Here is a 27,774-nt window from a genome sequence, read left to right as displayed (position 1 = left end):
GATTGTGTGTGGACAGAAAAGGAGATGATAAGTGTGGACAGAAAAGAAGATGGTAAAGTTAATCCTTTCAACGGAGTAAAATGCAAATGAACTACAATGATTGGGCATCTCTAACATGAAGAGAAAGTGTGGGTTTTACACAAAAGATGCTGGAAAGACAGAGGCTGAGAGGTGACCTGATTGAGGTCTACAAAACAATGAGGGGCATAAATAGGATGGATAGTCAGAGGCTTTTTCCCAGGGTAGAAGGGTCATCTACAAGAGCAAACAGATTCAATGTGAGAGGGGGAAAGTTTCGGGAGAAGTGCAGGAAAAAGTTTTCCCACAGAGAGTAACAGATGCCTGAATGCACTGCCAGTGGAGGTGGCAGACATGTTAGCAATATTTAAGGTGTTTCTTGATAGACAAATGAACAGGAGAGAAACAGAGAGAGACCACACTCATGGGCAATAAGTAGCGGATCTAAATAAGGATTAGAATCAATGCAGTCATGTTGGGCAAAGGGCCTGTTCCTGTACTGTATTGAATTGTATTGCATTGTCAAGGAGTCAATATTCAGAAACAATAATTTTTCTAAGTATTCACAGAGGAAACTATGAGCAACATCCTTCGCAGGGAGAGACACTGAAAGAAAAATCAATTAACTTCATTAAAAATTCAGAGATAAAAGTCCTTGACTGACTAAAAGGAATTAAAACAAAAAGTCCCAGGAGTGGCTCTATGCGAGTAACAGTCAATCAGTTCTCCAATTATAGCCTGGGAAATACCAGGTCATATACATTCAGAAGGTAAATATCCTGCCTGGCTGACCTCACTTTTTGAGAAAGTCACATCCTAACTAAATGGTGGCAAGACATACATCATGATCATGAGGAAATGTAATGGTAATGTCATGCAGGTAGATAGGATAGTGAAGAAGGCTTTTGGTATGCTTTCCTTTATTGGTCAGAGTATTGAGTACAGGAGTTAGGAGGTCATGTTGCAGCTGTACAGGATAATGGTTAGGCCACTGTTGGAATATTGCATGTAATTCTGGTCTCCCTCCTATCGAGAAGGATGTTTGGAAACTTGAAAGGGTTCAGAAAAGATGTTGCCAGGGTTGGAGGGTTTGAGCTATAGGGAGAGGTTGAATAGGCAGGGGCTGTTTTCCCTGGAGTGTCAGAGGTTGAGGGGTGACCTTATAGAGGTTTATAAAATCATGAGGGGCATGGATAGGATGAATAGACAAAGTCTTTTCCCTGGGGTGGGGGAGTCCAGAACTAGAGGGCATAGGTTTAGGATGAGAGGGGAAAGATATAAAAGACCTAAGGGGCAACTTTTTCACACAGGGGGTGGTACATGTATGGAATGAGCTGCCAGAGGATGTGGTGGATTAGAGTGGTGCTGGAAAAGCACAGCAAGTCAGACAGCAAGCGAGGAGCAAGAAAATTGACGTTTCAATCAAAAGCCCTTCATCAGGTCCTGTTACAGGGCTTTTGCCCGAAACATCAATTTTCCTGCTCCTCGGATACCGCCTAACTGGCTGGCTTTTCCAGCACCACTCTAATCTGGACTCTGATTTCCAGCATCTGCAGTCCTCACTTCTGCCTAGAGGAAGTGGTAGCGGCTAGTACTATTGCTACATTTGAAAGGCATCTGGATGGGTATATGAATAGGAAGGGTTTGGAGGGATATGTGCCAGGTGCTTGCAGATGGGACTAGATTGGATTAGGATGTCTGGTCAGCATGGATGAGTTGGACCGAAGGGTCTGTTTCCATGCTGTACATCTCTAGTTTGTAATCCAGTAAACCCAGACCAATGTTCTAGGGCTGTGGGTTCAAATCTTCCAATGATGATATTTGAACACAATAAAATTCTGCAAGGTAAGAAAAATGGTGGCCATGTGACCACTCTTGATTGCTGTAAAACCTCCACTGGTTCCCTTATGTCCTTTAGGGAAGGAAATCTTTCATCTTTTCCCAGTCTGGCCTACAGGTGACTATAGACCCACAGCAATATGGTTGGCCCTTAACTGCCCTCTGGGCAATTAGTGATGAGCAATACAGGCTGGTCCATATCCTATTCATTAATTTTTCAAAAGGTATCTTTCTTGCTGAGAAAAGATAGTGTTTGAAGCTTCTGTCAAATACTCAGCAGGACAAATTGCAAAGATATCAAGTTAAGTGGAAAATTGACATCCAAACTGTATGAGTTTGCTGATTGGTTGGCAAATGGAATTTGATTAGTCAAGGTTTTACCATGGAAAATGTACCAGTTTTTAATCTTCGCTTAGATTTTAAACCAAGCAAGTTGCCCTGAGAAATGAACTTAATTTGTTACATTGAAAGAATCACAGAGCACATGCATGATTTTCTATCTACAAAGAACACATGTATTCACGTTTTGTCTTACATTGCCACAATGAAGTAACAACACAAGTGGTGTTTGCCAATACAGCCAGTGCTGTAAGTCAATAAAATGTTCTGCTTATCACATAAATGAATAATGTGGTATATGAATTTCAATGACAGTGTGATATCTGGTTGGCCACACATCAAAGATTGGAAGACTTTACCTAATAGCCTATTCCTTCAACTGATGGAACATGTAAGATACAAACTGTATCCAACCAGTCCTCGCTTGCACAACTCACAACACAGTGGCCAAAAGTGGTTAGCATTTTCCATTTCACAGGGACCCGGATTCGATTCCAGCCTTAGGTGACTGTCTGTGTGGAGTTTACACATTGTCCCTGTGTCTGTGTGGGTTTCCATTGGGTGCTCTGGTTTCCTCCCACAGCGCTGAAAAGGTGTTGCTGGAAAAGCGCAGCAGGTCAGGCAGCATCCAAGGAACAGGAGAATCGACGTTTCGGGCATAAGCCCTTCTTCAGTCCTCACTTTCTCCTTTCCTCCCACAGTCCAAAGATATGCACGTTAGGTAGATTGGCCATGCTAAATTGCCCCTAGTGTCCAGGCAAGAGCAGGTAAAGTGGATTAAACATGGTAAATTCAGGGTTACTGGGATAGGTTTGGGGATTGGGTCTGGGTGGGATGCTTTTCGGAGAGTCGGTGCAGGCTTGATAGGCTGAATGGCCTCTTTTTGCACTGCAGGGATTCTATGATTCTATGAGATGTGATTCTGCAATTGAACAACATTTGCTGGATAACTATAAGTGTGCAAAGAATGACACTGACTGCTGACAACCAATTTAGGATCATCAGTCGGACATGGTATGTGGTGCAAGTGCACGTACTAGAAGCTGTATTTTGTTTTCAGCAAGGCTAGCGTACACATGTTGTGCACTGTCAAATGGCTAAATATATATACACAAAGATATTTGACAATGTTTCACATTAAAGATTATTAATTAAATTCAATCCTTTCAGGATTCTGTGCATAACCCTCAGAATATACCAGACAAACGCTCATGGTGTTTAGGCTAATATTTTAAGGTGGATGGACGATTGATTAGTGGACAGTAGCAGAGGTTAAGATCAACAAAACATTTTCAAATTGGCAAGCTGTGACTACTGGAGTCCAAAATAATCAGTACTGGGGCATCAGCTATTTATAATCTATATAAAAACATTAACTAGAAAAACAGATATATTTAAGTTTGCTGAAGATACAAAGTCAGGTGTAAATAAAGATAAAGTTGCCATAGTAGCCCTGGGGGATGGGGCTGCTTTTTCATGAGAGAGGCAACTGATGGTGGTTTAGCCTGAGGGTCACCTGACCCCAGATAAGGGGAAAGGTTGAGAAGGAAAGTCTATCATGGTAACTTCAGTGAGTGTGGAAATTGAACCCACACTATTTGGTATCACTCAGCAATAGAGACCAGCTATCCAGCAAACTGAGCTAACCAACCCCAGGTGGAAACGTAACCTGTGAGCAGGATACAAAGACGCTGCAAAGGAATACAAACAGGTTAAGTGAGCAGGCAGCAAGGTGGCAGATAGAGTATACTGTGGGGAACTTATGGTTACTTTTGTAGTAAGGATAGAAAAAGAGTATATGTTTATACTTAGAGAGACTTGGTTGTACATGTACATGAAACACAGAAAGTTAGCAAGCATAAACAGCAAACAGTCAAGAAATAAAACAGCATGTTGATCTCCATTGGCTACGGTTGTCAAATATGCTATGCCAAGGAGGTACTCAGGCCACACCTACACCCACACAAGCCACTCAAATCAAGAGAATGTAGATATGTTTAGAAAACATATTTACATTTAAGCACCTTGACGATCTGGAATACAGAACGGTTTAGATATTCTGAATTTGACAGCATTTACTAAGGTTTTGAAGGACATGTAATTTCTTGGGTAGAAACAGAAATCGCTGCAGAAACTCAGGAGGTCCAGCAGCATCTGTGGAGAGAAAGCACAGCAAACGTTTTAGGTCCAATGACCCTTCTTGCAATGGTTCAACAGTAATATTATCTGGGTCGAGTGTGTGGTGTTGGAAAAGTACAGCAAATCAGGCAGCATCCAGGGAGCAGGAGAATCGATGTTTTGGGCAAGAACTCTTCCTTAGGATGAAGCCCTTCATTCCTGATGAAGGGCTTATGTCTGACACATCGACTCTCCTGCTCCTCAGATGCTGCTTGACCAGTCGTATTTTCCAGCACCACACTCTCCAATCTGATCTCCAGTATCTGTCGTCCTCATTTTCTCCTAGTAATATTATCTGGGACTCAGCTATTAATTATTAAAAAGCCAAGTAACATTGCTAAGGAGCCAATCAAAGCTTCTTAAAGGAATAAAAGATGAGGTAACTTTAATTGTTGGATAAATCTGGTTTGACAAAAATGCATCCTGTGTGCTGGCGATTACTCAGCTTTTGGAGTTGGTCCTTGTTTTACTGCCATCTGGGTATCAGTATAAGGGAAAAGACCTCCAAAACATGCAGCAAGTAAGATGCCCTCTCCTGGAAACATGAAATCTTGCTGCATGACAAGTTTCACAGATCTCTCAGTGTGAAATATTTCAAGGACCCTGAGAAAGTTCCAGATATCAGTATCTCTGACTGTCTCATAAATACTGAAAGCTGAACTGTTACTTCTATTTGAAGAGCTGGGCCTATTTAACTTTCGACTGGCACTGAAGTCTGGATCCAAAGATTTTTCCATTGTTCTATTCGGGCTACCGTCAGCCGACATCCCATTTTCTCTTTTGTGTTTTCCATTTCCACTTTCCATTTCTTTCTGAGTTATCGCTGCAGAGCTACGTGATTTTGTTTTGTTGGGGGGATATGTTTATGTGTATTTAATGGGGTATAGCTTGATTCCAGAATATAGCTTAGTTGGTAACTGGTTTTTCACTTATTTAAAGGAAACGTTTTGTTCATAATAGGCAGGCTATTTAAGTTCATTTAAAAAAAAAGGGGAAAGTCACTCGTGATTGATTATGATAATAATAAAGGAAATATTCTGGCCATTTTGGAATTAAAACATTTATGCTAATGATACAACTTGTGGGGTAGTGGGGTTTGATTGTCACTGCACACCTCCTGACAGAGTTGTAATTGTTGCATGTGCTGAAAATAAGCTCCTACCCTCCACGCCAGTTGTACGACAATGCACTTAATGTCACTAAGCTTGAATCTTTGCAAACATGACCGTTAAATATTTATACTAGGTTTGCAAAATCCTTTACACAGTCTAATTGGTCTCAGAACTCAGCACCACCTTCTCACCCAGGGCAATCAATAAAACTGAGACATTTAGCTAACTTCAATTCTCTTAGATGTGGATTAAAAACCGAAAGAACTGCAGATGCTGTCAATCAGAAACAAAAACAGAGGTTGCTGGGAAAGCTCAGCAGGTCTGACAGTATCAGTGGAGGGAAATCAGGGCTAACGCTTTGGGTCTGCTGACCCTTCCTCAGAACTCAGAACTGTTCTGGGGAATGCCCACCAGGCCTGAAACGTTAACTCTGATTTCTTTGCACAGACGCTGCCAGATCTGCTGAGCTTTCCCAGATGTGGAGGAGCTGGTGTTGGCCTGGGTTGGACAAAGTTGAAAATCTCACAGCACCACAGGTTATAGCTGAAAATGTGTTGCTGGTTAAAGCACAGCAGGTTAGGCAGCATCCAAGGAATAGGAAATTCAATGTTTCGGGCATAAGCCCTTCATCAGGAATGAGGAGAGTGTGCCAAGCAGGTTAAGATAAAAGGTAGGGAGGAGGGACTTGGGGGAGGGGCGATGGAAATGTGATAGGTGGAAGGAGGTCAAGGTGAGGGTGATAGGCCGGAGTGGGGTGGGGGCGGAGAGGTCAGGAAGAAGATTGCAGGTTAGGAGGGCGGTGCTGAGTTGAGGGAACCGACTGAGACAAGGTGGGGGGAGGGAAAATGAGGGAACTGGAGAAATCTGAGTTCATTCCTTGTGGTTGGAGGGTTCCCAGGCGGAAGATGAGGCGCTCCTCCTCCAGCCGTCGTGTTGTTATGTTTTGCCGGTGGAGGAGTCCAAGGACCTGCATGTCCTCGGTGGAGTGGGAGGGGGAGTTAAAGTGTTGAGCCACGGGGTGATTGGGTTGGTTGGTTCGGGCGGCCCAGAGGTGTTCTCTGAAGCGTTCCGCAAGTAAGCGGCCCATCTCCCCAATATAGAGGAGGCAACATCGGGTGCAGCGGATGCAATAGATGATGTGTGTGGAGGTACAGGTGAACTTGTGGTGGATATGGAAGGATCCCTTGGGGCCTTGGAGGGAAGTGAGGGAGGAGGTGTGGGCGCAAGTTTTACATTTCCTGTGGTTGCAGGGGAAGGTGCCGGGAGTGGAGGCTGGGTTGGTTGGGGGTGTGGACCTGACGAGGGAGTCACGAAGGGAGTGGTCTTTGCGGAACGCTGATAGGGGAGGGGAGGGAAATATATCCCTGATGGTGGGGTCCGTTTGGAGGTGGCGGAAATGACGGCGGATGATACACTGTATACGGACGTTGGTGGGGTGGTAGGTGAGAACCAGTGGGGTTCTGTCTTGGTGGCGGTTGGAGGAGCGGGGCTCAAGGGCGGAGGAGCAGGAAGTGGAGGAGATGCGGTGGAGGGCATCGTCGATCACGTCTAGGGGTAATCTGTGGTCCTTGAAGAAGGAGGCCATCTGGGCTGTGCGGTGTTGGAACTGGTCCTCCAGGGAGACGAAGGAATTGGGAATATGGGATGGAGTTTTTACAGGGGGCAGGGTGGGAGGAGGTGTAGTCCAGGTAGCTGTGGGAGTCAGTCGGTTTATAGTAGATGTCTGTGTTGAGTCCCCCCACCAACCCAACCTCCACTCCCGGCACCTTCCCCTACAACCACAGGAAATGTAAAACTTGCGCCCACACCTCCACACTCACTTCCCTCCAAGGCCCCAAGGGATCCTTCCATATCCGCCACAAGTTCACCTGTACCTCCACACACATCATCTATTGCATCCGCTGCACCCGATGTGACCTCCTCTATATTGGGGAGACGGGCCGCTTACTTGCGGAACGCTTCAGAGAACACCTCTGGGACGCCCGGACCAACCAACCCAACCACCCCGTGGCTCAACACTTTAACTCTCCCTCCCACTCCACCGAGGACATGCAGGTCCTTGGACTCCTCCACTGGCAGAACATAACAACATGACGGCTGGAGGAGGAGCGCCTCATCTTCCGCCTGGGAACCCTCCAATCACAAGGAATGAACTCAGATTTCTCCAGTTTCCTCATTTCCCCTCCCCCCACCTTGTCTCAGTCAGTTCCCTCAACTCAGCACCGCCCTCCTAACCTGCAATCTTCTTCCTGACCTCTCCGCCCCCACCCCACTCCGGCCTATCACCCTCACCTTGACCTCCTTTCACCTATCACATCTCCATCGCCCCTCCTCCAAGTCCCTCCTCCCTACCTTTTATCTTAGCCTGCTTGGCACACTCTCCTCATTCCTGATGAAGGGCTTATGCCCGAAACGTCGAATTTCCTATTCCTTGGATGCTGCCTGATCTGCTGTGCTTTAACCAGCAACACATTTTCAGCTGTGATCTCCAGCATCTGCAGACCTCATTTTTCACCACAGGTTATAGTCCAACAGGTTTATTTGGAAGTTCTAGCTTTCGGAGCACTGCTCCTTTATCAGGAGCTTTTCCAGCAATTTCTGTTTCTGTCTCTTAGATGTGATCTTGGTACAGCCAATTCCTGACAGGGCTCAAGTTCTCACAAGTGATTAACCTCAGATGCACTTCAGTGCCTGGCATATAGGAACAGTGTATTAGTTTTTAGTTTTAATATGTTGAATTGAACATTGCTTTTCTTTAATATCTTGTAACTTAACTGCTGCATTTCCCTACTTTTGTTATGACATAATGTTCACGTCTCAATGTAACTTGGTTAGTTAGTCTATGGCGCATGTTTGATATACATCAGGCTACAATGCAGCAATTCATACCTTGGAGGTCTTTTCTCAATAATACTGACACCCAGATGTTGGTTATAAAAAAGGACCAACTCCACAAGCTAAACAATCTTCAGCACAGCATTTCTGCCCAACTGGATATGTCCAACAATTAAAGTTGAATAAACTTGAATATATTTCTTGAACAAAACACCAGTGTTACAGGTACACTGCAAATCGCAAAAAAGGTGTGAATCTCCGTCTTGTCCATCCAACATCCGATCAATGTTTTGTCCAAGATCCTGTTAATTGTTGGAATTTATCTCTTTCTACAAAATTTTATCTGAAAGTCAAGCGTCAGTAGCTTTCACAAGAAATTGTCTGAGTTTAATAAGACTTAAAGCAAGAGTCTTTCAGTTATTAGCCTAATCAATTTTGCAATCCTATAAACACCTCTCGGGCACTTATACCGAAGCTGCAAATGTGTTGCTGGTCAAAGCACAGCAGGCCAGGCAGCATCTCAGGAATAGAGAATTCGACGTTTCGAGCATAAGCCCTTCATCACTTATATCGAAGCTGATTTCAGGATATCTGGTCGGCATGGACGAGTTGGACCGAAGAGTCTGTTTCCATGATGTCCATCTCTACCCAACTTCCCTTCATTTGGATGTAGGATTATAAATAACCATTCGACCCTTGTACTTTTACCTCATGTGTGTACGTGTATGGAGAGCCCACCTTCCAGCCCTGACAAATCAGGGGGAAAAAAAACTCATGAACATCACTCCAAAGTCTTTTGTGAGACATTTTCTAACCAGCGGAAGTCTGTCTGCGAGAACCCTGAAGCAAATCTGTTCCAGCCAGCGGTGAGAACTCATTCAGCAAATGAACTCTCACCGTCCCATCAGCTCCGCATTTGCCATGCAGTTATTTAACAAGGTAATTGGACCAGGAGGCACGCGGGCACCAACCAGTTGTTTCAGAGGAAAGGGAACGCGTTTAAAAGCACGTCCGTGCGTCACTCTGGCGTGTCCGTCTATCCTGAGTTCGCTGGAGGGATTTAAAGGGGGAAAAAAAAGGAATATCCTGGTTCTACCCGTAACACTGGGCGAAATAATCAGCAGCTTGCTGCTGACAGTGGGACGGTGAAATGACTCCTCTCCGTGTGGTTTTGCTGCTGCTAGCAGTGTGTATGTATCAGTGCAGACATGTACATGGTAAGTACTGTGACTCCATTATGTTAAAGCTGCACTAGTGCCTGGGGTGAGGAAGCAGGTGGGGAGGACAAGGACGGGAGGGAGGGGGAGAGAGGAAGGAAAGACAGGCTTTTAAAAACGTGACTCTAGCCTCAGCTGGTCTTATTTATTCCCTTAGCTATGGAGCTGAAATACTGAGTGCCATTTGAATCGTGTCGGGCTACAAATTTTAGATGGAGCTCTTTTATTGTTGTAACAATCTCTTGCAGGCTTGTACACACTCGCCTGCTGTTGGTTTGTAATTGATAACTAAAAAGGCACACTCTATAGTAGGAAATGGCTTGGGAATAGTCAGACCTATATATCTAAAAATGGAACACAATATTAAAAGGGCAACAGTAAACTGAAGAAGCCATTCACTGACTGAAGGAAATGCTTGGTATTAAAAGCAAATCCAATAACGCATCCCTCTGACTGTGTGGCTAGTTTTCTTAGATTCTGGGCTGCTCTGGCCAGTGCCTCTGAATGAATGTGCGGTGTAATGGCAGGTCCCACTAGCTATCATTGCGTCTTTAATTTAAAGCGAATTGTTGGTTCCCAAAGTATAATAGAGCTTACTAGATTCTAACTTTCCACCCTGAGGTGGCTGCCTCAGAACTGTGTGCATGTGATGCAAGGCTCTGGGAGCGTTGCGTTATTTACTGAATGGCTTGGTTTCCTTAAACCAACGGTAGCAGGAAACCCACACTAGTGGGCATCCTTTAAACCACAAACCGGGAGAACCATCAGTGGATGGCGTACTCTGCCAAGTGGTGACATTATTATTGTAGCTTTATTTGCACCTGTACCTCTCTGACGTGAGTCCAGGATTTCAGTCATGTTAACCTTTTTTTATTCCAAGTTAACTTTAAACTGGAACATCACTCACTTACCCCCGGGACGGGGAATGTGGTTAAACTTTAGCAGTTAACCCTGAGTTCCAGGCTTATCTCTTGTTTGACCTTGGCTTGGGAACGATGATAAAAATGGTTCACTTCCATTGGGTGTATTCACGTAACGCTATTTGGACTCTTCTCAAACGGAAGAGTGGACCCCCTCCAATCAGTCCAGAGTTAAACCGTTCCCCTCTCTAGATCAGTGTTCCTTGTTAAATGTGCTCTCACTCTCTCCAGTTGCTGTTGTCCTAATCGCAGCTGTGACTCAAAAGTGGCTAGACAGCTTTTTGATCCAGCAGCCAAACAAAGCGATTTCCTCAGCAAAACTTTTTTGTGAAAGTGATCTTTGAACTGTTAAGTATGCGTTTTTAACCTTGGCAGTGTGGCTCTGACATTTCCGAGAGTCAGACAAAATGATCTTTAATGTCAACATGTTGCTGCTTGTTTTAGTCAGGCAGAGCCATACTTAACTTGTGAATACAATTACACGTGGGTGTGTAGGTAAAGGATTTGGCGTGTTTCCCCAACTCCATCTGAATGCTGGTTACAAGGCAGGTTTGTCTTGAGTATCCTGTTAAAGTTTTCTGGGAGGAGAAACACAGGCGTATCTTTCCTATAAAGGGGCTAGAAATCTGAGACTACAATCGCTTAGCAGGTGGTTTGAAGACCAATATCAATCTGACTGGATAATTCATGTGAATTCTTCTTTTGGAGCTCTGCCAATGTAACTTCAGGTATTAAACTTTACTGAGGTATATTCTACTGAAAAGATGAATTACAAGATAGTAATAAGTGATCTGCACTCTAAGGTAGTAGTTTTTTTGCTTCTGTATGATAAAGTGTATTCTCTAGCTGAATTGCTAAGCCACTCTTACACTCAGTTTAAGACTTTTTTGTTAACTTTGTAAAGCTGAAGTGTAAATTGTAACCTCTTTCCTTGGAGGCTCGCGTGTATCTTGTGAGGCATCCCAATTCCAGTGCCGGAATGGTCGCTGCATTCCCTCGGTATGGAAATGTGATGGTGATGAAGATTGCTCAGATGGAAGTGATGAAGCTTCCTGTGGTAAGGAACAGAGATACTCCATTGTCAGACTTTAACAACCTGTATCTCAAATTCTAGTCGGTTCATTCTCGGCTTTCCAATCACTGTACCTGTTCAGGATCCTCCAGTATGATGAGCTTTGTCCAACATCCAGCGTGAGTTAGTCAAACCTAATTCTTCTGACCTCTAGCTTCAACACTGCATTATGACTTGAAATGTAAATGGCCTCAATTGTAACATTTTTTGGCACAACTAAAAATTGGCTAACCCTCAAGCAATGAACAGGCACCTGAGCTTGGGACATCCACTAGACTTCAATGTGGATAGTTAAGATCTAAATGTTTATACTATGGCCTTGAAGTTTAGTGTAATAACTCTCATTAATTTGAGTAAAACATTAACTTGATGATCTATTGCCTAAACATTAAGCAAGCTGTCACTTTCAAGATTGCATGTCCATTGGACTTGATTTAAAATTTTTCCTCTTCATGCTCTGACTCTCATCCACCTGAAGTCTATATTAGTGAAGATGTAGTCACAACAGTTTATCCTAAGCATACTGTTATGCACAGGTCTAAGCTAATGTCAGTGCTAAACTTGGCAGAAGTCTATTAAACTGCCCAATAACTACCCTTTATTTTCTCTAGTTGTCTAGAAAGACTCCCTCTAGAGTAGCTGTCAATACTGTCCTCTATACTACAGCTAAATGTAAGCATTTGTAACTGAATGGCACTGGCATTATTAGCCAAAAATGAAGAAACTATCCAGTAGTTGACTAAGTCCTGAATTTTCAGGACTGATAGAAGTTAATGCTTTATCTACATTGACTGACATGGTACTGATCTGTTAAACCTCAAAGTAGCTGCTTGTAGATCAAATGAGAAATGGACTTGCTACCTATCTCTGGACATAACTCCAGGATTTTTAAATCCTGATGCCATGATTGGTGTCTTCAGCTACTAAGGCCCTGTCACTCTCATACATTACTCCCTCCATGTGTTCCTTTTCACCTTGCCACTTTAGTCTGTACTAGCCTAACCACTGTCTTAACACTTATGATCCTTTGTTCTGGTAACTTTTTTAAAATGCTGTATGAGTACTGGCACACAGAAAATTACATGGTTTTTTTCTCCTGTAGAAAAAGCTAGCACCTGAGCTTAGATTCAAACTAAGCCTTAAGTTTTTCACCTGTTGCTCTAGGGATAGTGGTACCTTCTGAATGTGAATAATAGCTGTCACACTGCCATTAATGACTTCTATTGTACAAGGAACAGCCCACAATTAACTTTCTTTGGAAGAAATTAAAATTGTTTCCCACAAACCACTAAGTCAGTTAACACTTTCTGAAAATCTGTCAACATTCTGGGGTTCTTTCTATCAACAATGTATTTCTTTGGCACAAGTTTAATTCAGTGGCCACAAGTTATCATTAAACCTTTTTTAATAGCAGTTTAAACAAGTGGGCTCACTTTGACTAAAGGATATATCTAAAGAGAACCTCAGACTTGTGTAACTTAACTCTATTTACCTAGATAAATGAACTTTTTTAAAATTAAAGCTGTGTATAAATGGTTTCTCTTAGCCAAGAAAACATGTGGTGCTTCAGACTTTGTGTGCCATGATGGACACTGTGTGCCCAGTAGGTGGCAGTGTGATGGTGATGCAGATTGTGAAGATGGATCAGATGAAAGTCCAGAAGTCTGTCGTGAGTATTAATGCTTGACACGATATTTTTATACTAGCTGAGGCTCTACTAATGCAGTAGAAATTACTCCTTTGTCCTTTTTCTGACTTCACTCAAGTAGTCTTGCTGACTGCAGCTTGGGCATGCTTATTTTGTTTTAAGCATGTTTACAATTCAATGTGGGTCTGTGACTTGATCACATGAAAGTCCTGAACTTGCATCAACTGGAAAAACCTCAGTGCACATTCTGACTTTTTTCCTCAGGACATGGCCTCCTCTGAAATCATGTCCAGTTCTGGTCACCCAGCTGTAGGAAGGATCCCCCTCTCCTAGAGGGTTCAGAACACTCCTCCAGGCTGGAGAGCTTAAACTAGAGGCTGGGCACTTTCTGCTCTTCAACATAGAAGGTTGAGGGTGTTTCATTATGAAAGGAATGAGGGGTATGGTGGCTGTCTTCTCAGAATGGGGATTTCAGAGAAGGGGGCACTCCTTTTTATGGTGAGGTAGTTTTGACAAGGCAAAGTCTTTTTGGGGGGGGTGGGGGGGTTCCATGTGAGATGAACTTCATGGATGTGGGTACAGTTCCAATTTTTCAATGCATTTGCCTAAGTATGCAAATAGGAAAGGCTTGGTGGAATAACTGCCAGAGCAGGCAAGTGGGGTTAGAATTGGAATTGTGGTCAGCACAGACTGGTGAGACCAAAGGGACTTTGTGCTGTATGTCTCTATGCTGCTTGTCCTATCCATGGGATAAAAGTTTCAATTGTGCATTCAGCAAATACTAAGATTTGACTCCATGTTTCAGCTTTCTTGGTTTTGAAAAACTGTTCTAACTTGCATGTCAGTAACTAAACTGCTTCTCCTTTTCAGACATGAGAACTTGTCGGGTCAATGAAGTCAGCTGCAGCTCTGGATCTACTCAGTGCATCCCTATTCCCTGGAGATGTGATGGTGAAAGAGATTGTAGTGATGGTGGAGATGAAGCAAACTGTGGTAAGCTGTTAGTCAACTGCAAGTTCTGAAAACAACTGACTTGTCTAAACAGTTATGGTATATACCAATGGTGTCAACGTTTGGACTGGACAAAGACCTAATACCAATAGCAAAAATGGAAAGCCCACACATGGCCTCTTGCAATGACTGGCCACTTTCTTTTGGTGCATTTGATCTTCTGCTGTTGGATAATTCTAACTTCTCAACACAATCTTAACAGATTGTGTGCTTTCTAAAACAGAAGACCACTTTTTGGTGGGGTATGGTTGAGAGACTCACCAGGATGGGGGAGGTATGAAATGCATTGGGATGGCAACTGAAGTGAAAATCCACTTTAAGCACTTAATAAGCATTAAGTGGCATGGCCTCCAAGGCTATGGGGAGCTAATGTTTATACTGTTTTGATAGTTCAGACCAACCTGATGGGCTGAAGGATCTCTCGTCCTCTAAGACCACTGTAGTAATTACTAGTTCCAAACCTCCACTGGGGGCTGACTATACCTAACACGGCAAGACATTGCCTACTTCCGATTCCAGTATGAAGAAATCAGATTGGCAGAAGCCTGATGCTATTTTAGTCCTTGCTGTTTCTTGTCCACTTCAGTAAACTGTCATTCAAATCTATCCCCTTTAGGAGTGGACTGAGCACTATTTCACTAACATAGCAATGCTGCTGGCTGTGTAGACTCTCAGCATTTTACAAAGGCTGACTTTAAAATTGTAATTTAGTCCTTCCCATCTAAAATGAGTTTAAATAGCAATTTTTAAGTTTGTTTCAGTTTGAGTTCATTGAGCAAGCATTTAGTTTCAAGTCTTTTTTTCCTCTTCAGGTGCTCTTACTTGCAGTACACAAGAATTTACATGTTCCAGTGGTAGATGTGTTTCCAAGACCTTTGTCTGTAATGGTGAAGATGACTGTGGTGATGGAAGTGATGAGAAAGACTGTGCACCACCCACCTGTGGCCCACATGAATTTCAGTGCAATAGTTCAGAATGTATTCCTCTACAATGGGTATGTGACAGTGATGTTGACTGTGCTGATCACTCCGATGAATTGCCAGAACGCTGTGGCCATGCACTCCTTCCCACTGTAAAATGCACTACTGGTGAAATCCAGTGTGCTTCAGGTGAATGCATCCATCGTAGATGGTACTGTGATGGAGATGCTGACTGCAGAGATGGAAGCGATGAAGCAAATTGCCGTAAGTAACTTGGCATTGGTCTGAATTAGCATCTGACAGCTTCACTTGTGAAGAACATGAATTTTAGGGTGCTGTTATAGGGACTGGTTCTCAGAAATAGCTCAAATCTGCCATTCATAAACTTATTCACTAAATCTTAGGCCAGCATCACTAGGGGTTAAGTCATTGGGCATCCCAAGTGTTCACCTATGAACTAGTGGTAAGGGACATAATGTCTAAGTGACACTTTGACCTCTATGATTTCAGCCACCAAGTGCAGGTGGTGTAAGGTTCTCCTTCCTTCAATATGTCTGTCTTTAACACTTGGGCAAATTTTTGTTCTGGGTATGGCTCTTGCTAACAGTAGCAGCCTCTTCAATTAGGAAGCAACCAACATGTTGGTTATTCTGTCCAGATATTACTATAGTTCCTGCAGAGCAGTCTTTGAAGTATTTGTCAGTACCTTACTCAGTAAAGTTGTCAGCTTCAATATGAAGCTGTCTGCCATTGAAACTTTGGCAATGGCTGTGCTCTATTGCCACGTAACTGGCAGATGCATTCCTCAGTCTCCATTAAGTCAATGGCTTTGTCATTGACTTTGTTGCAATCTACCTCAATTGCCCAAGTTTAAACTGGACCAGTAAGTATCCAGATCTGGAGGTCAATGTGACTTACAAAAATGGTAGCTGTCTCAACACTAGTGACTAGTGCCACAATACCCAATCATGTCATGCCTCTGCACATGCCAAGCAAAAATACTGGCCCAGTCCTACAATGTAATCAAACTTGGTTGCATGATTGTAACAAACCTTGGTGAGACAAAGCTTCACTGTCAGCAATTTCATGTACACTTGCCTAATGGCAGATGTCACTTAATGCTAAAAGCTGACTTTAGCCAATCTGTTCTGAACTCTAGCACTAAAGGGCAATCTGTACACCTTTAACATCTGCAATCTAACTAGCTTCCCTCCAGTGCATGACTAATCAATGTTTTCTAGTGAAAATTCCACTTGTAAGCATCTGTTTGCCAATCTAAGGTTGTCTCCCTTTTTTAGCTCCACAAACATGTAGACCAGATAACTTCAGATGTGCTGATGGAAGCTGTATTCATGGAAGCAGGCAATGTAATGGATTTAGAGACTGCCATGATGGTACTGATGAGATCAACTGCAAGAATGGTAAGTGCTGGTTATAACTGTTGCAGGCTTCCTAGTCCCAATCTGAACAGTTCTAATAATTATCCTCCATTCAGTTTCAGAATGTACTGGTCCAACTAACTTCAAGTGCCACAGTGGAGAATGCATCGATATGACTCTAGTATGTAATCAGCAGCAGGATTGCCAGGACTGGAGTGATGAACCCCTCAAAGAATGTAGTAAGTGGTTCTTCAGTAGAACTGACTTTTTTCTGCTTCAGAATTCTTCTAAATCTAACTTGCATCCACTGAAGTAATTGGCAACTGGTCTATAACCATCTAATAGACAGACATGGCTTTGAATAAAGAATTTGCTTCTAACCACTACCTTGACCTAAAGAGCAAAACTTGTTTTGGTAAACAAGCCAAAGTCCATTGGTTCTTCAATGCTAATGTTGAACAAACAGACCAAACCAGACATTGGTTTTTGGCTTGTACACAAGCCAGCAATGTTTCAAACTAAAATGTAGTTCTGATCACTTATGCAGTGACTTCCCATTTGGAATGGTGTTGGAGCACAAATACTGCAACGAAATATTGTTGCCCAACTTCAGATAATGAGTCCATATTAAACATTAATCAAACTCTCAACTGGATTTCAGTTTAGCTAGTCTGTACATCAAGCTAACAATTTCATTCTTTTTTTAGATTTGAATGAATGTCTAGTTAACAATGGAGGATGCTCTCATGTCTGCAGAGATCTTGTTGTTGGTTATGAATGTGATTGCCCTGCTGGCTTTGAGTTGGCTGACAGAAAAACATGTGGAGGTAAAAAAACTTTATTTAAACAACTTCATGGATTTGTCATTCCATAATCTAATACTTATTGCTAACTTAATCTGCAGATGTTGATGAATGCCAAAACCCTAGTGTATGCAGTCAAATCTGCATCAACTTGAAAGGAGGTTACAAATGTGAGTGCTATGAAGGATATCAAATGGATCCAGCTAATGGAGTTTGCAAGGCCGTAGGTAAGAAACTGAAATGTCTTCCAGCCAGCAAATTTTCAGCTAGAGTACTAATCTCTCACTTCAAACTGAGCTGCTACTCCAACTTAATACTAAGGCTTGCTAGTCATTTTAACATTTAATCCCAATTTGTCTTTGACTCTAACAAAATAAATGTTAACAATTTGGCCAACCAGCCTTTACCACCTTGGTCAACTTTCCTGCTAAGTCTAGCCCAAATGAGTTCAGAGGAACTTGTGTTCACCTGAAGTTGTACTTTTTTGTCACTTCTTGACAATTGTATTGAGCAACCTGCTGCAGGTAGTTTGGGTTAGTAAAATGAACTTTTGAATTAAAGACTTCTTCTTACAGGTAAAGAACCTTATTTAATGTTTACTAATCGGCGTGATATCAGGAAAATCGGACTGGAGCACAAGGAGTACACTGAAGTAGTTGAGCAACTGAGAAACACTGTAGCACTGGATGCTGATGTTGCAGAGCAAAGACTCTTCTGGGCTGACTTGGGAGAACGGGCAATTTTCAGGTAACTGAAGCCACCAACCTTCTGATCACAAGACTTTCCAAAATTTGACTTTAATGCCATGTAGCAAGTGACTTTAGCCTCTATGCATGGCACTAAACTGACTTTCCTGGTCTGTAGATGCTGCAGTCTTCAATTCCTGAGTTTGCTGTGTGGGTTTTTGACCACTTCAGGCTCTACTATCTGAAAATAACTCATTTTAAATGAATTCTACAACTATTGAGCTTGCTTACCATCCCATCTAATTTGTCCAGATTTCATTTCTATCAGACTTGAATATTGCCTTAGACAACTAATCTGGGATAGTGTTCCCATTTTAGAAAACTGAGCTGAACAATCACAAAGCAAGTAATCTACATGACAAAGAAAGTCTAGCATTAAAGTAGCTAACAGCTGTGTATTAATTCACTTAATGCCTTGAACTAAATTTTCTTATTGGCTTGTTTCTTAAACAGTACTTCTCTGGATCAAAGGAGTTCAGATGGCCACTTCAAAATTGCTGGTGATGTTAAAATCCCTGTGGGGATTGCTGTGGACTGGATTTACAAGAACATCTACTGGACTGATCTGGGCTTTAAAAGTATCTCTGTAACCACTTTTGATGGAACCAAAAAGAAGACTCTCTTTGACACTGATCTAAGGGAGCCAGCTTCTATCGCTGTTGATCCACTAAATGGGTACTCTATATAAACTATACAGCACTGCATGCCACAAGCAAAACCAGAATATTTTGCCTGCAAGCTGCTATCATTGCTTGTACAAACTTTTTTGTCTTTAACTTTCTCCCAGATTTGTTTACTGGTCAGACTGGGGTGAGCCTGCAAAAATAGAGAAAGCAGGAATGAATGGTGTGGATCGACAGCTTTTGGTTAGCAGAGACATCCAATGGCCCAATGGAATTGCACTTGGTAAGTGAAATGCACCCTAACAAAGTGCCACACAGGAGGCTACATTGCTTCCCTATGGTAGAAACAGGTCACTTGACCTAACATCCCCACTCCCCAAACCCATTACTCTATACTTACCACTGCCTAACACCTAACCTACACATTCCTGGCCAACTTAGCATGGCCAATATGCATAACCTGCACATCTTCAGACTGAAGAAACCAGAGCACAAACTCCAAAACAGCACAAATTGAACAGTTGCCCAGGGCTAACCACTGCCAGAGACTCTGTGCTAGTATGATAAAAGCTCTTCTGTCTGGCAGAAAACAATAGAAAGGAGTCCAAGATGGCAGCCAGTGACAAGTGGTGTCCTAAAAGGATGTCCCACCACAAAACCTTTCACTTTTCAATGAAGGAACTGCAGGCATCCTCTCTCTTGAAATAGAGCATTGGAGGCTGCAGAAGGATTGGGCAGGTTAGTGGGCAAAAGTGGCAGATGGAGTAAACCTGGGAAATGAGGTCACCCACTTGGTAGGTAGAATAAGAGGAAAAGCCTACACTATGGGGAGAAAATCCAGCAATCTGAATTGCAAAGACTTGAATTCTCATCAAGGATTCTTGAAGTAAACTTGCAGACTGATTCTTTAAGCAAATCTTTGAATATAAAAATGGGTCTTAATGTACTGATCAGACTGTTTGGAGCATTGTGCAGTTTTGGGCCCCACTACCTGTATGTAGAGGCCCTCAACTATTCAATCTTGATAGTCCAGGAATGAAAAGCTTTAATGAGCCTCCTTTTTTTGAAGATTAGGTTTATACTTGGAGCTTAGAATGAGATTTGCTCAAGGCCATTAGTATCTTTTCAATGTTGGGCTGATCCTACAATTGGTGGACCTGAGGTCACTCTCCCTTAGAATAAAGGAAGACCTCCCTTTCAGAACAGACTTTTGCAGTCAGCATGGTGAATCCATGGATGACTTCTACAGCCTGCTGTGACACCAGCTCATTTAAGGCTAAGGCTCTTGAGTAGCAAAAGTTGCAGACCAATTAAAGTTGAGTAACTTATCTGCCATGACCAGTAGAGCAGATGTGATGGGCTGAAGAGCCAAATCCTGCTCCAATGTCTAATGGTTGCCTCTGTCCACAGATCTTGTGAAAAGCCGTCTCTATTGGGTTGACTCAAAAATGCACACCCTATCCAGTGTGACCCTAAATGGAGAAGATAGAAGAAGAGTGGTCTTGTCACATGAGTTCCTTGCTCATCCTTTTGCTGTTGCTGTGTTTGAAGTAAGGATGTCATTTTTTTCTCTCATTAAACTTTATCCTGGCATGTTCTGATTGGAGAGCATTAGTAGTAGCTGGCTTTTCTAAGCTAAGTTTAGTGGCTGCATTTCTTTACAATATAACCTAGCCTGCCTAAGTACTTAAGCTGCCTTCACTGACTAATCTCTTTAGGACCGTGTCTTCTGGACTGATGGAGAAAATGAAGCTATCTATGGTGCTAACAAGTTCACAGGACAAGATATGGTGTTGCTTGCTTTCAATCTTAATGAACCACAAGATATCATAGTTTATCATCAACTTGTGCAGCCATCAGGTATGAAACTTTTTTTAGTGCCTTATCCCTTCAAATAGAACATCAAAGCATGCCAAGTATTGCATCAAGACTGCTACTACCTCAAGAGTGCCATATTTGAGCTGTTTCTGATATGGGAATCTACTTAAAGGATTGACTTCAGTTTGCCAAACTGAAATGAGCTGAGCTCCAAATATGAACTTGTGGCTAATCTAGGTATAAACTTAAACTTCTTTCAACAGGAACCAACTGGTGCAATGAGAAAGTGAGGAATGGAGGCTGTGAACACATGTGCCTGCCAGCTCCCCAAATTAACAGCCATTCTCCCAAGTACACCTGTGTATGTCCCCATGGTATGGTGCTAGCGCAAGATGGCCTACAATGTAAAATAGGTATGCAGGTGTTAACTCTTCTATTTGTCTGCAACTCTCAACCTGACCAAGTTTTTTTTTTCTAAGCTTATTTGCCTAGTAAGGCCAGCCTTGGTTACAAACCACTCAAGTGCACCTAATGCTACTAAATATGGTGAGAGCATGGGCCATTGCAGCATGTTGGCTGCTCCTGCAGATGGTAGCCATAAGTTTCATAGTGCAGTCTTAGTTCCTCATCAGCAATTGCAAGCTCACTGCACAAAGTAGGTTGTTCCATTGCACTGACCTTACTATGGAGTAAGGTGTTCAACATATGATTTTCCTGAAGACTTGGCCCAACAAAGCTTGACATGATTTGTTAAAAGACTCTGGTTCTCAAGTGGCCATTGACTTTCTAGACAAAACTGCAGATGCTGGAAGTCCAAGTAGACAGAGGCTAAAGAACACAGCAAGCAAGGCAGCATCAGGTGACATGGTCTGTCTGGTATGTTCAAGATTGTGTAATGGAGTACATACCAGAAACAGGAGTTTTCTACCCCTCATGCTGTCTGATCACTCCAAGGCTCTTGTCAGTCTGATTCTAACTTCACTTCAAATCAGCATTACTTTAATACTGGTCTAAATTCAGACCACTTCATTTTCTGCCTGACTGGGGAGCAGTCACTTGCAATTGACCACCTCCTGCATAACATTCTAGTCAGTGCCCTAGAGTTGCTGTAACAATTGCTAAAGCCTTACATTTTTTTAGATTAGATTACTTAGTGTGAAAACAGGCCCTTCGGCCCAACAAGTCCACACCGACCCACCGAAGTGCAACCCACCCATACCCCCTTACCTAACACTACAGGCAATTTAGCATGGCCAATTCACCTGACTCCACATCTTTGGACTGTGGGAGGAAACCAGAGCACCCAGAGGAAACCCACACAGACACAGGGAGAAAGTGTGACTGACTCAGGAATTTACCTGAGGTGAGAATTGAACCCAGGTCCCTGGCACTGAGACAGCAGTGCTAACCACTGTGCCACCCTAATTTGCTAAATGTAATTAAAGTGAGCTGTTAGCATTCTGACTAATGCCACTGTCCAATAGTTTCAGCTCTTCTCTCATTTGAGACTTGAGGCATGAAATTAACTGACCAGTGAATATTACTACTTCTGAACAGCATGCTGAGAACTGCCCTTTTGGCATGGTCTCATTACAGCAAAATGAAAAATTGCCAACTTGTGTCCTAGCCTGTCTTGGTGTCAGGAATATGGCTTCGTTTCATGCTTCAGCACTGACAGAATTCAGCTACTTATCTGCATGTCAGTGCACAACTGTATCAAACCCTCAATAGACATCCCTTTTCAACCCCAGATTTTCATCTACCCTCACCCACTGGTGAGCATAAACTTCCATGGGTTGACTTTGTTCAGTGGTTCCAACATCTGGACTAGCTTAAATGAAACATGACCAGGCCAAGGATACATCTGTTAGCTGCACTCTCTAAACCAGTCCCTTGACCATGAGTCATGAGCAGTTACCTGCAGGATGTAGTTTGAATTTCCCTACAAGCGATTCAGTGGAGAATTCTTCACTAACCTAAAGGTCAAAGATTTCAGTCACTACTGCTTGTACTAGCTTGGCAGGCATCTTAAATGCTATCATGACTTCACTCATCTGGACATAGATGCATGAGGTTTCCCCATAGCAAAGCCTCTAATTTTCTACTAGAACTTAAGTCTCTGGTAGCCATGGAGTCTAGTTCAGGCACTGCTAAATGCAGTTTCTAGGGTTCAAGTAACTTTCTAGGTGGCTTCCAGTCCAAATGACTCTCTCCTTCCCAGAAGGCTCCTAACTTTCTGCTAGAAGGATAATGTCACTTAAGGATGTTGCAGTCTAGTTACAGCAGTTGTAATTCCACTAGGAAACTTGAATACCCTTCAAACTAACAAGGCTAAAGCTTTTTAGCTTCATGATCAGACTAAATTTGTTTTTGGAGCACTTTCAGTACCACCACGACAAATTTCAAACCCTTATCCCATTCCATACACTCGACTAGACTGTTTCTGTGGCTAGTCACTTGATTCACAAACTGAGCAGAAGTGATTTCTCCAGATTGGCATTCTGGAGCCACAGACCAAGTGCCACTTCTGTCCCATCTACAAACCAGAAGTGGATTAACAATTGGCCTTGAACTCAATGGTACTTAGTTTCCACTAAAACTTCCATTTTTGATAATACTAAAATTAGGCACTGCAGTTTTCCAATGTTGGCAATTAACTTGGATGAATTGAGCAAGGACATTTTCTTGACTAATTTATTTTCCTTCTAAGGAACTACAAGTACTGGACGTGCTCACATTCCACCTTCCTCTGCTTCCCATCTAATGTCAACTGCACTTCCAGGCTCTAGAGGTAACTTTCCTTTCTAGTGATGTAGTGTCAACTTGTGCTTCTCTGGCATGGATCGTAATTACAAATGCAGCCAAGTCCCAATCACTTGGCTACAAAGCTCCAACTGACTCATGTGGCAAGGGAGGAAACAAATTAACTTTTTTCCTCCAGTTACTTCAGCTAGTGGACTTTCATCCCAAATGTGAGTCATACATTCCTCCAACTTCAGTGGCATTCTACCATAAATGGGAGAAAGTCAGGATCTAAACCCAAGTTATTGGGATCAATGGGATGGAGTCTGGTTTTCTGACCACTTACTGCAGAAAAAGCAAAGTTCTGCAAATTACAGAAATGGGCTCACTCACTTCCAAGCTGTTCTACCTTACAAATCTTTGTGCTGCTTATGTTAAGTTCTAGTGCTGGGGCATACAAATCTTGTGGAAGGAGCAGATAGTTAGCACTGCTGCACAAATATTGTAGCAATATTTAGATCTGACTTTTGAAGTTCAATCTTTACTCTTGTAGACCCAATTTAAAAATAACTTTGGTTCAAGTGTATATTAAAGCTGCTGGCTAGCTCTTGAGCCAAAGTCCACTGGTGTCAAAACACTCCAACCTGGTGAGGCCAGTCATTTTCCCAATGTCCTTGGCACAATGGATGCAGTAATTCAGAATGGAGTGAACTCCACTCTTCAGCACATCTCTAAAAGTGAATTTTCCCATATGTACTTGTCATCTGAAGCAATGTCTTGTATCTCACAGGTACAAATGTGAGTGTTCCACTCCAAGTGAGCCACTTTGAGAAAGGATCCACCACTGTCTGGATTATTATTCCTGTTTGTAAGTAATCTCTGGGCATTTTTCTGTTGTGCAAGGCTTGCATGTGACCTGGCTTGAAAGTCCTCTCCATCTAATGGACTTGAATATCCCAGTAACTTTTTAGCCTCTTCCCCTGACCCACTGTAGCACTTGGCTTCACATTAATCCCTTTTTAGTCTTTCACTGAAGTGACTACACTAATGTAGTCTGACTTATTTCAGCCACTTTTTCAGGAGACAAAGTTCAGAACACTCATTGTGCTTTGTTTTTTCTTCCAGTGCTTGTAGCAATAGCCTGTGTAGCTGGTTACATTGCATGGCGCAACTGGCAAAACAAGAATACAAAAAGTATGAACTTTGATAATCCTGTCTACTTGAAAACCACAGAAGACAACTTGAACATTGATATCAATAAGCAAAGCCAAGCAGTTGGCCACACTTACCCTGCAGTAAGTAATGTAGCTTTGAAAAATCAATTACCTCAGCTGAAGTCCCTCTAATCTATATAGATATTCTGTTTAGAATTAGTTTAAATTTCATCCTGACTGTTTCAAAAGTTTAACTGTAAAAATAATAACCAATTGGCAAGTATCATTGCTGAGAGTTCTTGAAGGTAGATCCCAATTGTTACCATAATTGGGAAATACCTCTTGACTTTTAACCAGGCTAACACTTCTCCTACTAGATGGCAGCAGCAGCTCTTACTAGTCCATTCTTTCCAAAAACAGTTCATTCCTCAAGGGGTGGTTATCACTTAAGCCACATTCATTTCGGTTATAATGAAACATTCCTCCACCTAGTCACAGTTCCAAACCCCATGCATGTAAGGATCAGTTCCCTCTTACTATATTATTAGTCTCCTATGTCTTCTAGGCAGTAATTTTGAGCTTGGTGTATACAAATAATTGACTTACTATCGTTACTTTTACTTTTTAGATCTCCATTGTCAACACAGAAGATGATTCAGCATGATCCTTTGAAGTTTTGCTATCAACTAGTTTGATATGCAGCTCAGTGACCTACATTACCTAGACAACAGCATGTAACATGGGTTTTGAACTATTTTCTATGTACATAACTTATTTAAAGACTAAAGTCACTGTCATTCCTCTATCTTGCAGTATTAACACTTTTCAAGCACTTTTCACCACCTTGTGGTGAAATGCAGGCTGGTATCTAAAGATACTGTTAATTGTATAAACTTGTAAATAAGTCTTGAGCATTTTTGAATACAGATTTTTTGCAATGGCTGGGGTAAAAGGACAATTGCCAAACTGCTGAGGGTTTGTAAGAATTTTTATATGCCAAATAGGCATTTGTCTAACTTGCCATGCTTCCAATACTGTTAACAAAATAAAACTCATAATTGCATTTGGAATATAGTTGTCTTTTCCACTTGGAACTACACTGCAACTTACACTAGTCAAATTTTATATTTTGAGGATATGATAAATAGGGTGGTTGAAGGTCCATGAGTTCACTGTTAAAGCCTTTCAAGGTCACAGCACATTCCTGACTTTCTGCCAATTGGTATGGACTTGTTTAACCCCCAGGAAAGTTCAGAACCAGTGGGCCTTGCAGGGACTAAGTCTTGTTTTTGCTTAAACATCCTCAACAGTCAATAGACAAAGTACTAGTGATAGCAGAATACTGCTGGAGGAAACTTTTTAGGTTACTAGACCCTGAAATAACTAACTCCTAGAATGGCAGTATTAGACAGAAGTTTGATTGTGTTTTAATGGGCAAAAGCATTTTAAATGCACAGGAAATGACCATTGGCAGCAAGGTTGAGGTTTAAGATAGAAATATCAAAGTTAAAGACAGCACCATGAGACCATGCAGCTGATCCACGCTAGCTTTTAAAACCTAGATTGAAAGATTTCTCATGATGGGAGCTGCTCTAACATGAAACAATGCAGGCTTTCAGCTCCAGTCTCAGACTGGCTTGTTTGCTCTAGAACTAGGGCCACAATACAGCAGAATACCTTTTCTGTAATCTTAAGAACCACAGCCATTTAATTGAAGTCAAACCCTCATCACTGAAGCTTCTGCTAATTTTTTTTTTTGGGGTTCTTGCTGGTCAGGTCAATGATCTAATCACTGATCCTTTTGAGGTAGTGGTGAGTTGGCATTGTTAAACCACTTAGTCTGTGCTTTTGATTAGAAAGCAAAACTTTTGCTCCACTCCCAGGTAGTGTCCTGCCCAGTCAGGATGGTGAGGGGCATGAGCTTGCATTGGGATTTTGCTATTCTTCACCCAGTACTGGCTAGGAATTTGGCAAGTCCTATTTTAGTCTGCACTTTTTGTGTGATATCTTGTGGATGGAGTGCTACACTCAAATGGTGCTCATCCTACCAGACAGCTTTTTGCCCTATTTGCTTCTCCTCCTCATGTAGGAGACATCCAGTGCCTTCCAAAAGTACACCAGGACATACCATCATATCAGGCAATGGGACCTTGTGTAAGGATCTCATGTTGAAGGTTCTGTTGCAACACTAAAGATTTCTTCCAGAAACTCAGCACCCACAGACCAGTCAAACTGGGAGCATTCATCAACACAATGGATGTTTCAGCACACTACACCAGCATCCCCACATGATGGTCTCATGGCAATAGCCTCAGTACTCAACACCAACAACTACCAATCTCCAAACGCTGTCCTACAACTCATCCACCCTATCCTCTCAACAGTGCCACCTTTTGACAACCAATTTTTCATCCAGACATCAAACAGCTATGGGGACCAAATTTGCACTCCAATATACCAACATCTTTATGCACAGGTTCAAACAAGACTTCTCTATGCAGGACCTCTAACCAACATTTATATGCCAGGTGCATTGATACTTTTCTTCCTCTGGACCCATGGCAAGGAGTCACTGAAAACTGCAGTGCTATCAACAAGCTTCATCCCACCATCAAACTCACCATGGACTACTCTTGACTATGTCTCATTCTTTTGACACATCCATTTCCATCAAGGATGGACATCTCAGCACTGCACTCTACCATAGGCAACCTCTCAATACTACACTCTTCCAGCATCCACCCAAAACATATTAAAACAGCTATTCCCTATGGACAAGCCTTACACGTACACTGGAATTGTTCAGGTGAGGAATGTGATGGGCACCTGGAAGTACTCAGGATGCCCTCCAGAACAGTCTGATGCTCAACTGATCAGCCAGTTCTGACGTGCCACAGCAAGGAACTGTAATGACCTCCTCAGGAGACAGATATGCTGCAACCAACAGGCTACCCTTCATTGTTCAGTACTTCCCCATGAGCTGACAAACTATGCCATGTTCTTTGACCTGCAACCTATTATCAATGAGGATGAGCATCTCACCAAGACCTTCCCCACACCTCCACTACTTGCCTTTAAACAACTGCCAAACCTCAAACAGATCATTGTTCGTAGCAAGCTGCCCGGCTTTCAGGACCACTCCATACAACCCTGTCACCGTAGGCGCTGCAAGATGTGGACATGGACACCACCGTTGCACGTGGGGACACCTCCCACCATGCATGTGGCAGATACTCATGTGACTCAGACAACATTGGCTATCTTATATGCTGCAGACAAGAATGCCCTGAGGCATGGTACAGTGTGCGGTCCCCAATCATCTGTTGCCTTGGCCTGTGCTCGGTTTCACCAACCAACAGACAGGACTGTTCCCTCCCAGTTAGGGAACATTTCAGCGGTC

General features: G+C 42.6%; 1 protein-coding gene across 1 annotated transcript; it reads left to right on the top strand.

The window, feature by feature from the left end:
* Positions 1-9,253: 9,253 nt before the first annotated feature.
* On the top strand, positions 9,254-25,444 carry vldlr (very low density lipoprotein receptor). The gene is made up of 19 exons (XM_060841056.1): positions 9,254-9,538; positions 11,396-11,515; positions 13,077-13,199; positions 14,049-14,171; positions 15,002-15,373; positions 16,408-16,530; positions 16,605-16,727; positions 17,196-17,315; positions 17,393-17,518; positions 17,867-18,038; positions 18,491-18,712; positions 18,825-18,943; positions 20,071-20,210; positions 20,379-20,520; positions 20,742-20,891; positions 23,189-23,269; positions 24,011-24,088; positions 24,346-24,515; positions 25,003-25,444. Exons 1-19 carry the CDS (start codon positions 9,472-9,474, stop codon positions 25,036-25,038), a joined length of 2,607 nt encoding a protein of 868 aa, XP_060697039.1. The 5' UTR covers positions 9,254-9,471; the 3' UTR covers positions 25,039-25,444.
* The last annotated feature ends 2,330 nt before the right edge of the window (positions 25,445-27,774 follow it).

Source organism: Hemiscyllium ocellatum, chromosome 2, assembly GCF_020745735.1.
Source record: "Hemiscyllium ocellatum isolate sHemOce1 chromosome 2, sHemOce1.pat.X.cur, whole genome shotgun sequence".
NCBI classification, from domain to species: domain Eukaryota; kingdom Metazoa; phylum Chordata; class Chondrichthyes; order Orectolobiformes; family Hemiscylliidae; genus Hemiscyllium; species Hemiscyllium ocellatum.
This window is presented reverse-complemented; position numbering and strand designations above follow the sequence as displayed.

Excerpts from the sequence above, each read along its gene's own strand:
- vldlr (XM_060841056.1), top strand. The coding sequence starts at position 9,472 with ATGACTCCTCTCCGTGTGGTTTTGCTGCTGCTAGCAGTGTGTATGTAT. Across the intron at positions 14,172-15,001 it reads TGGAGATGAAGCAAACTGTG|GTGCTCTTACTTGCAGTACA; the intron begins GTAAGCTGTTAG and ends TTTCCTCTTCAG. Across the intron at positions 15,374-16,407 it reads AAGCGATGAAGCAAATTGCC|CTCCACAAACATGTAGACCA; the intron begins GTAAGTAACTTG and ends TCCCTTTTTTAG.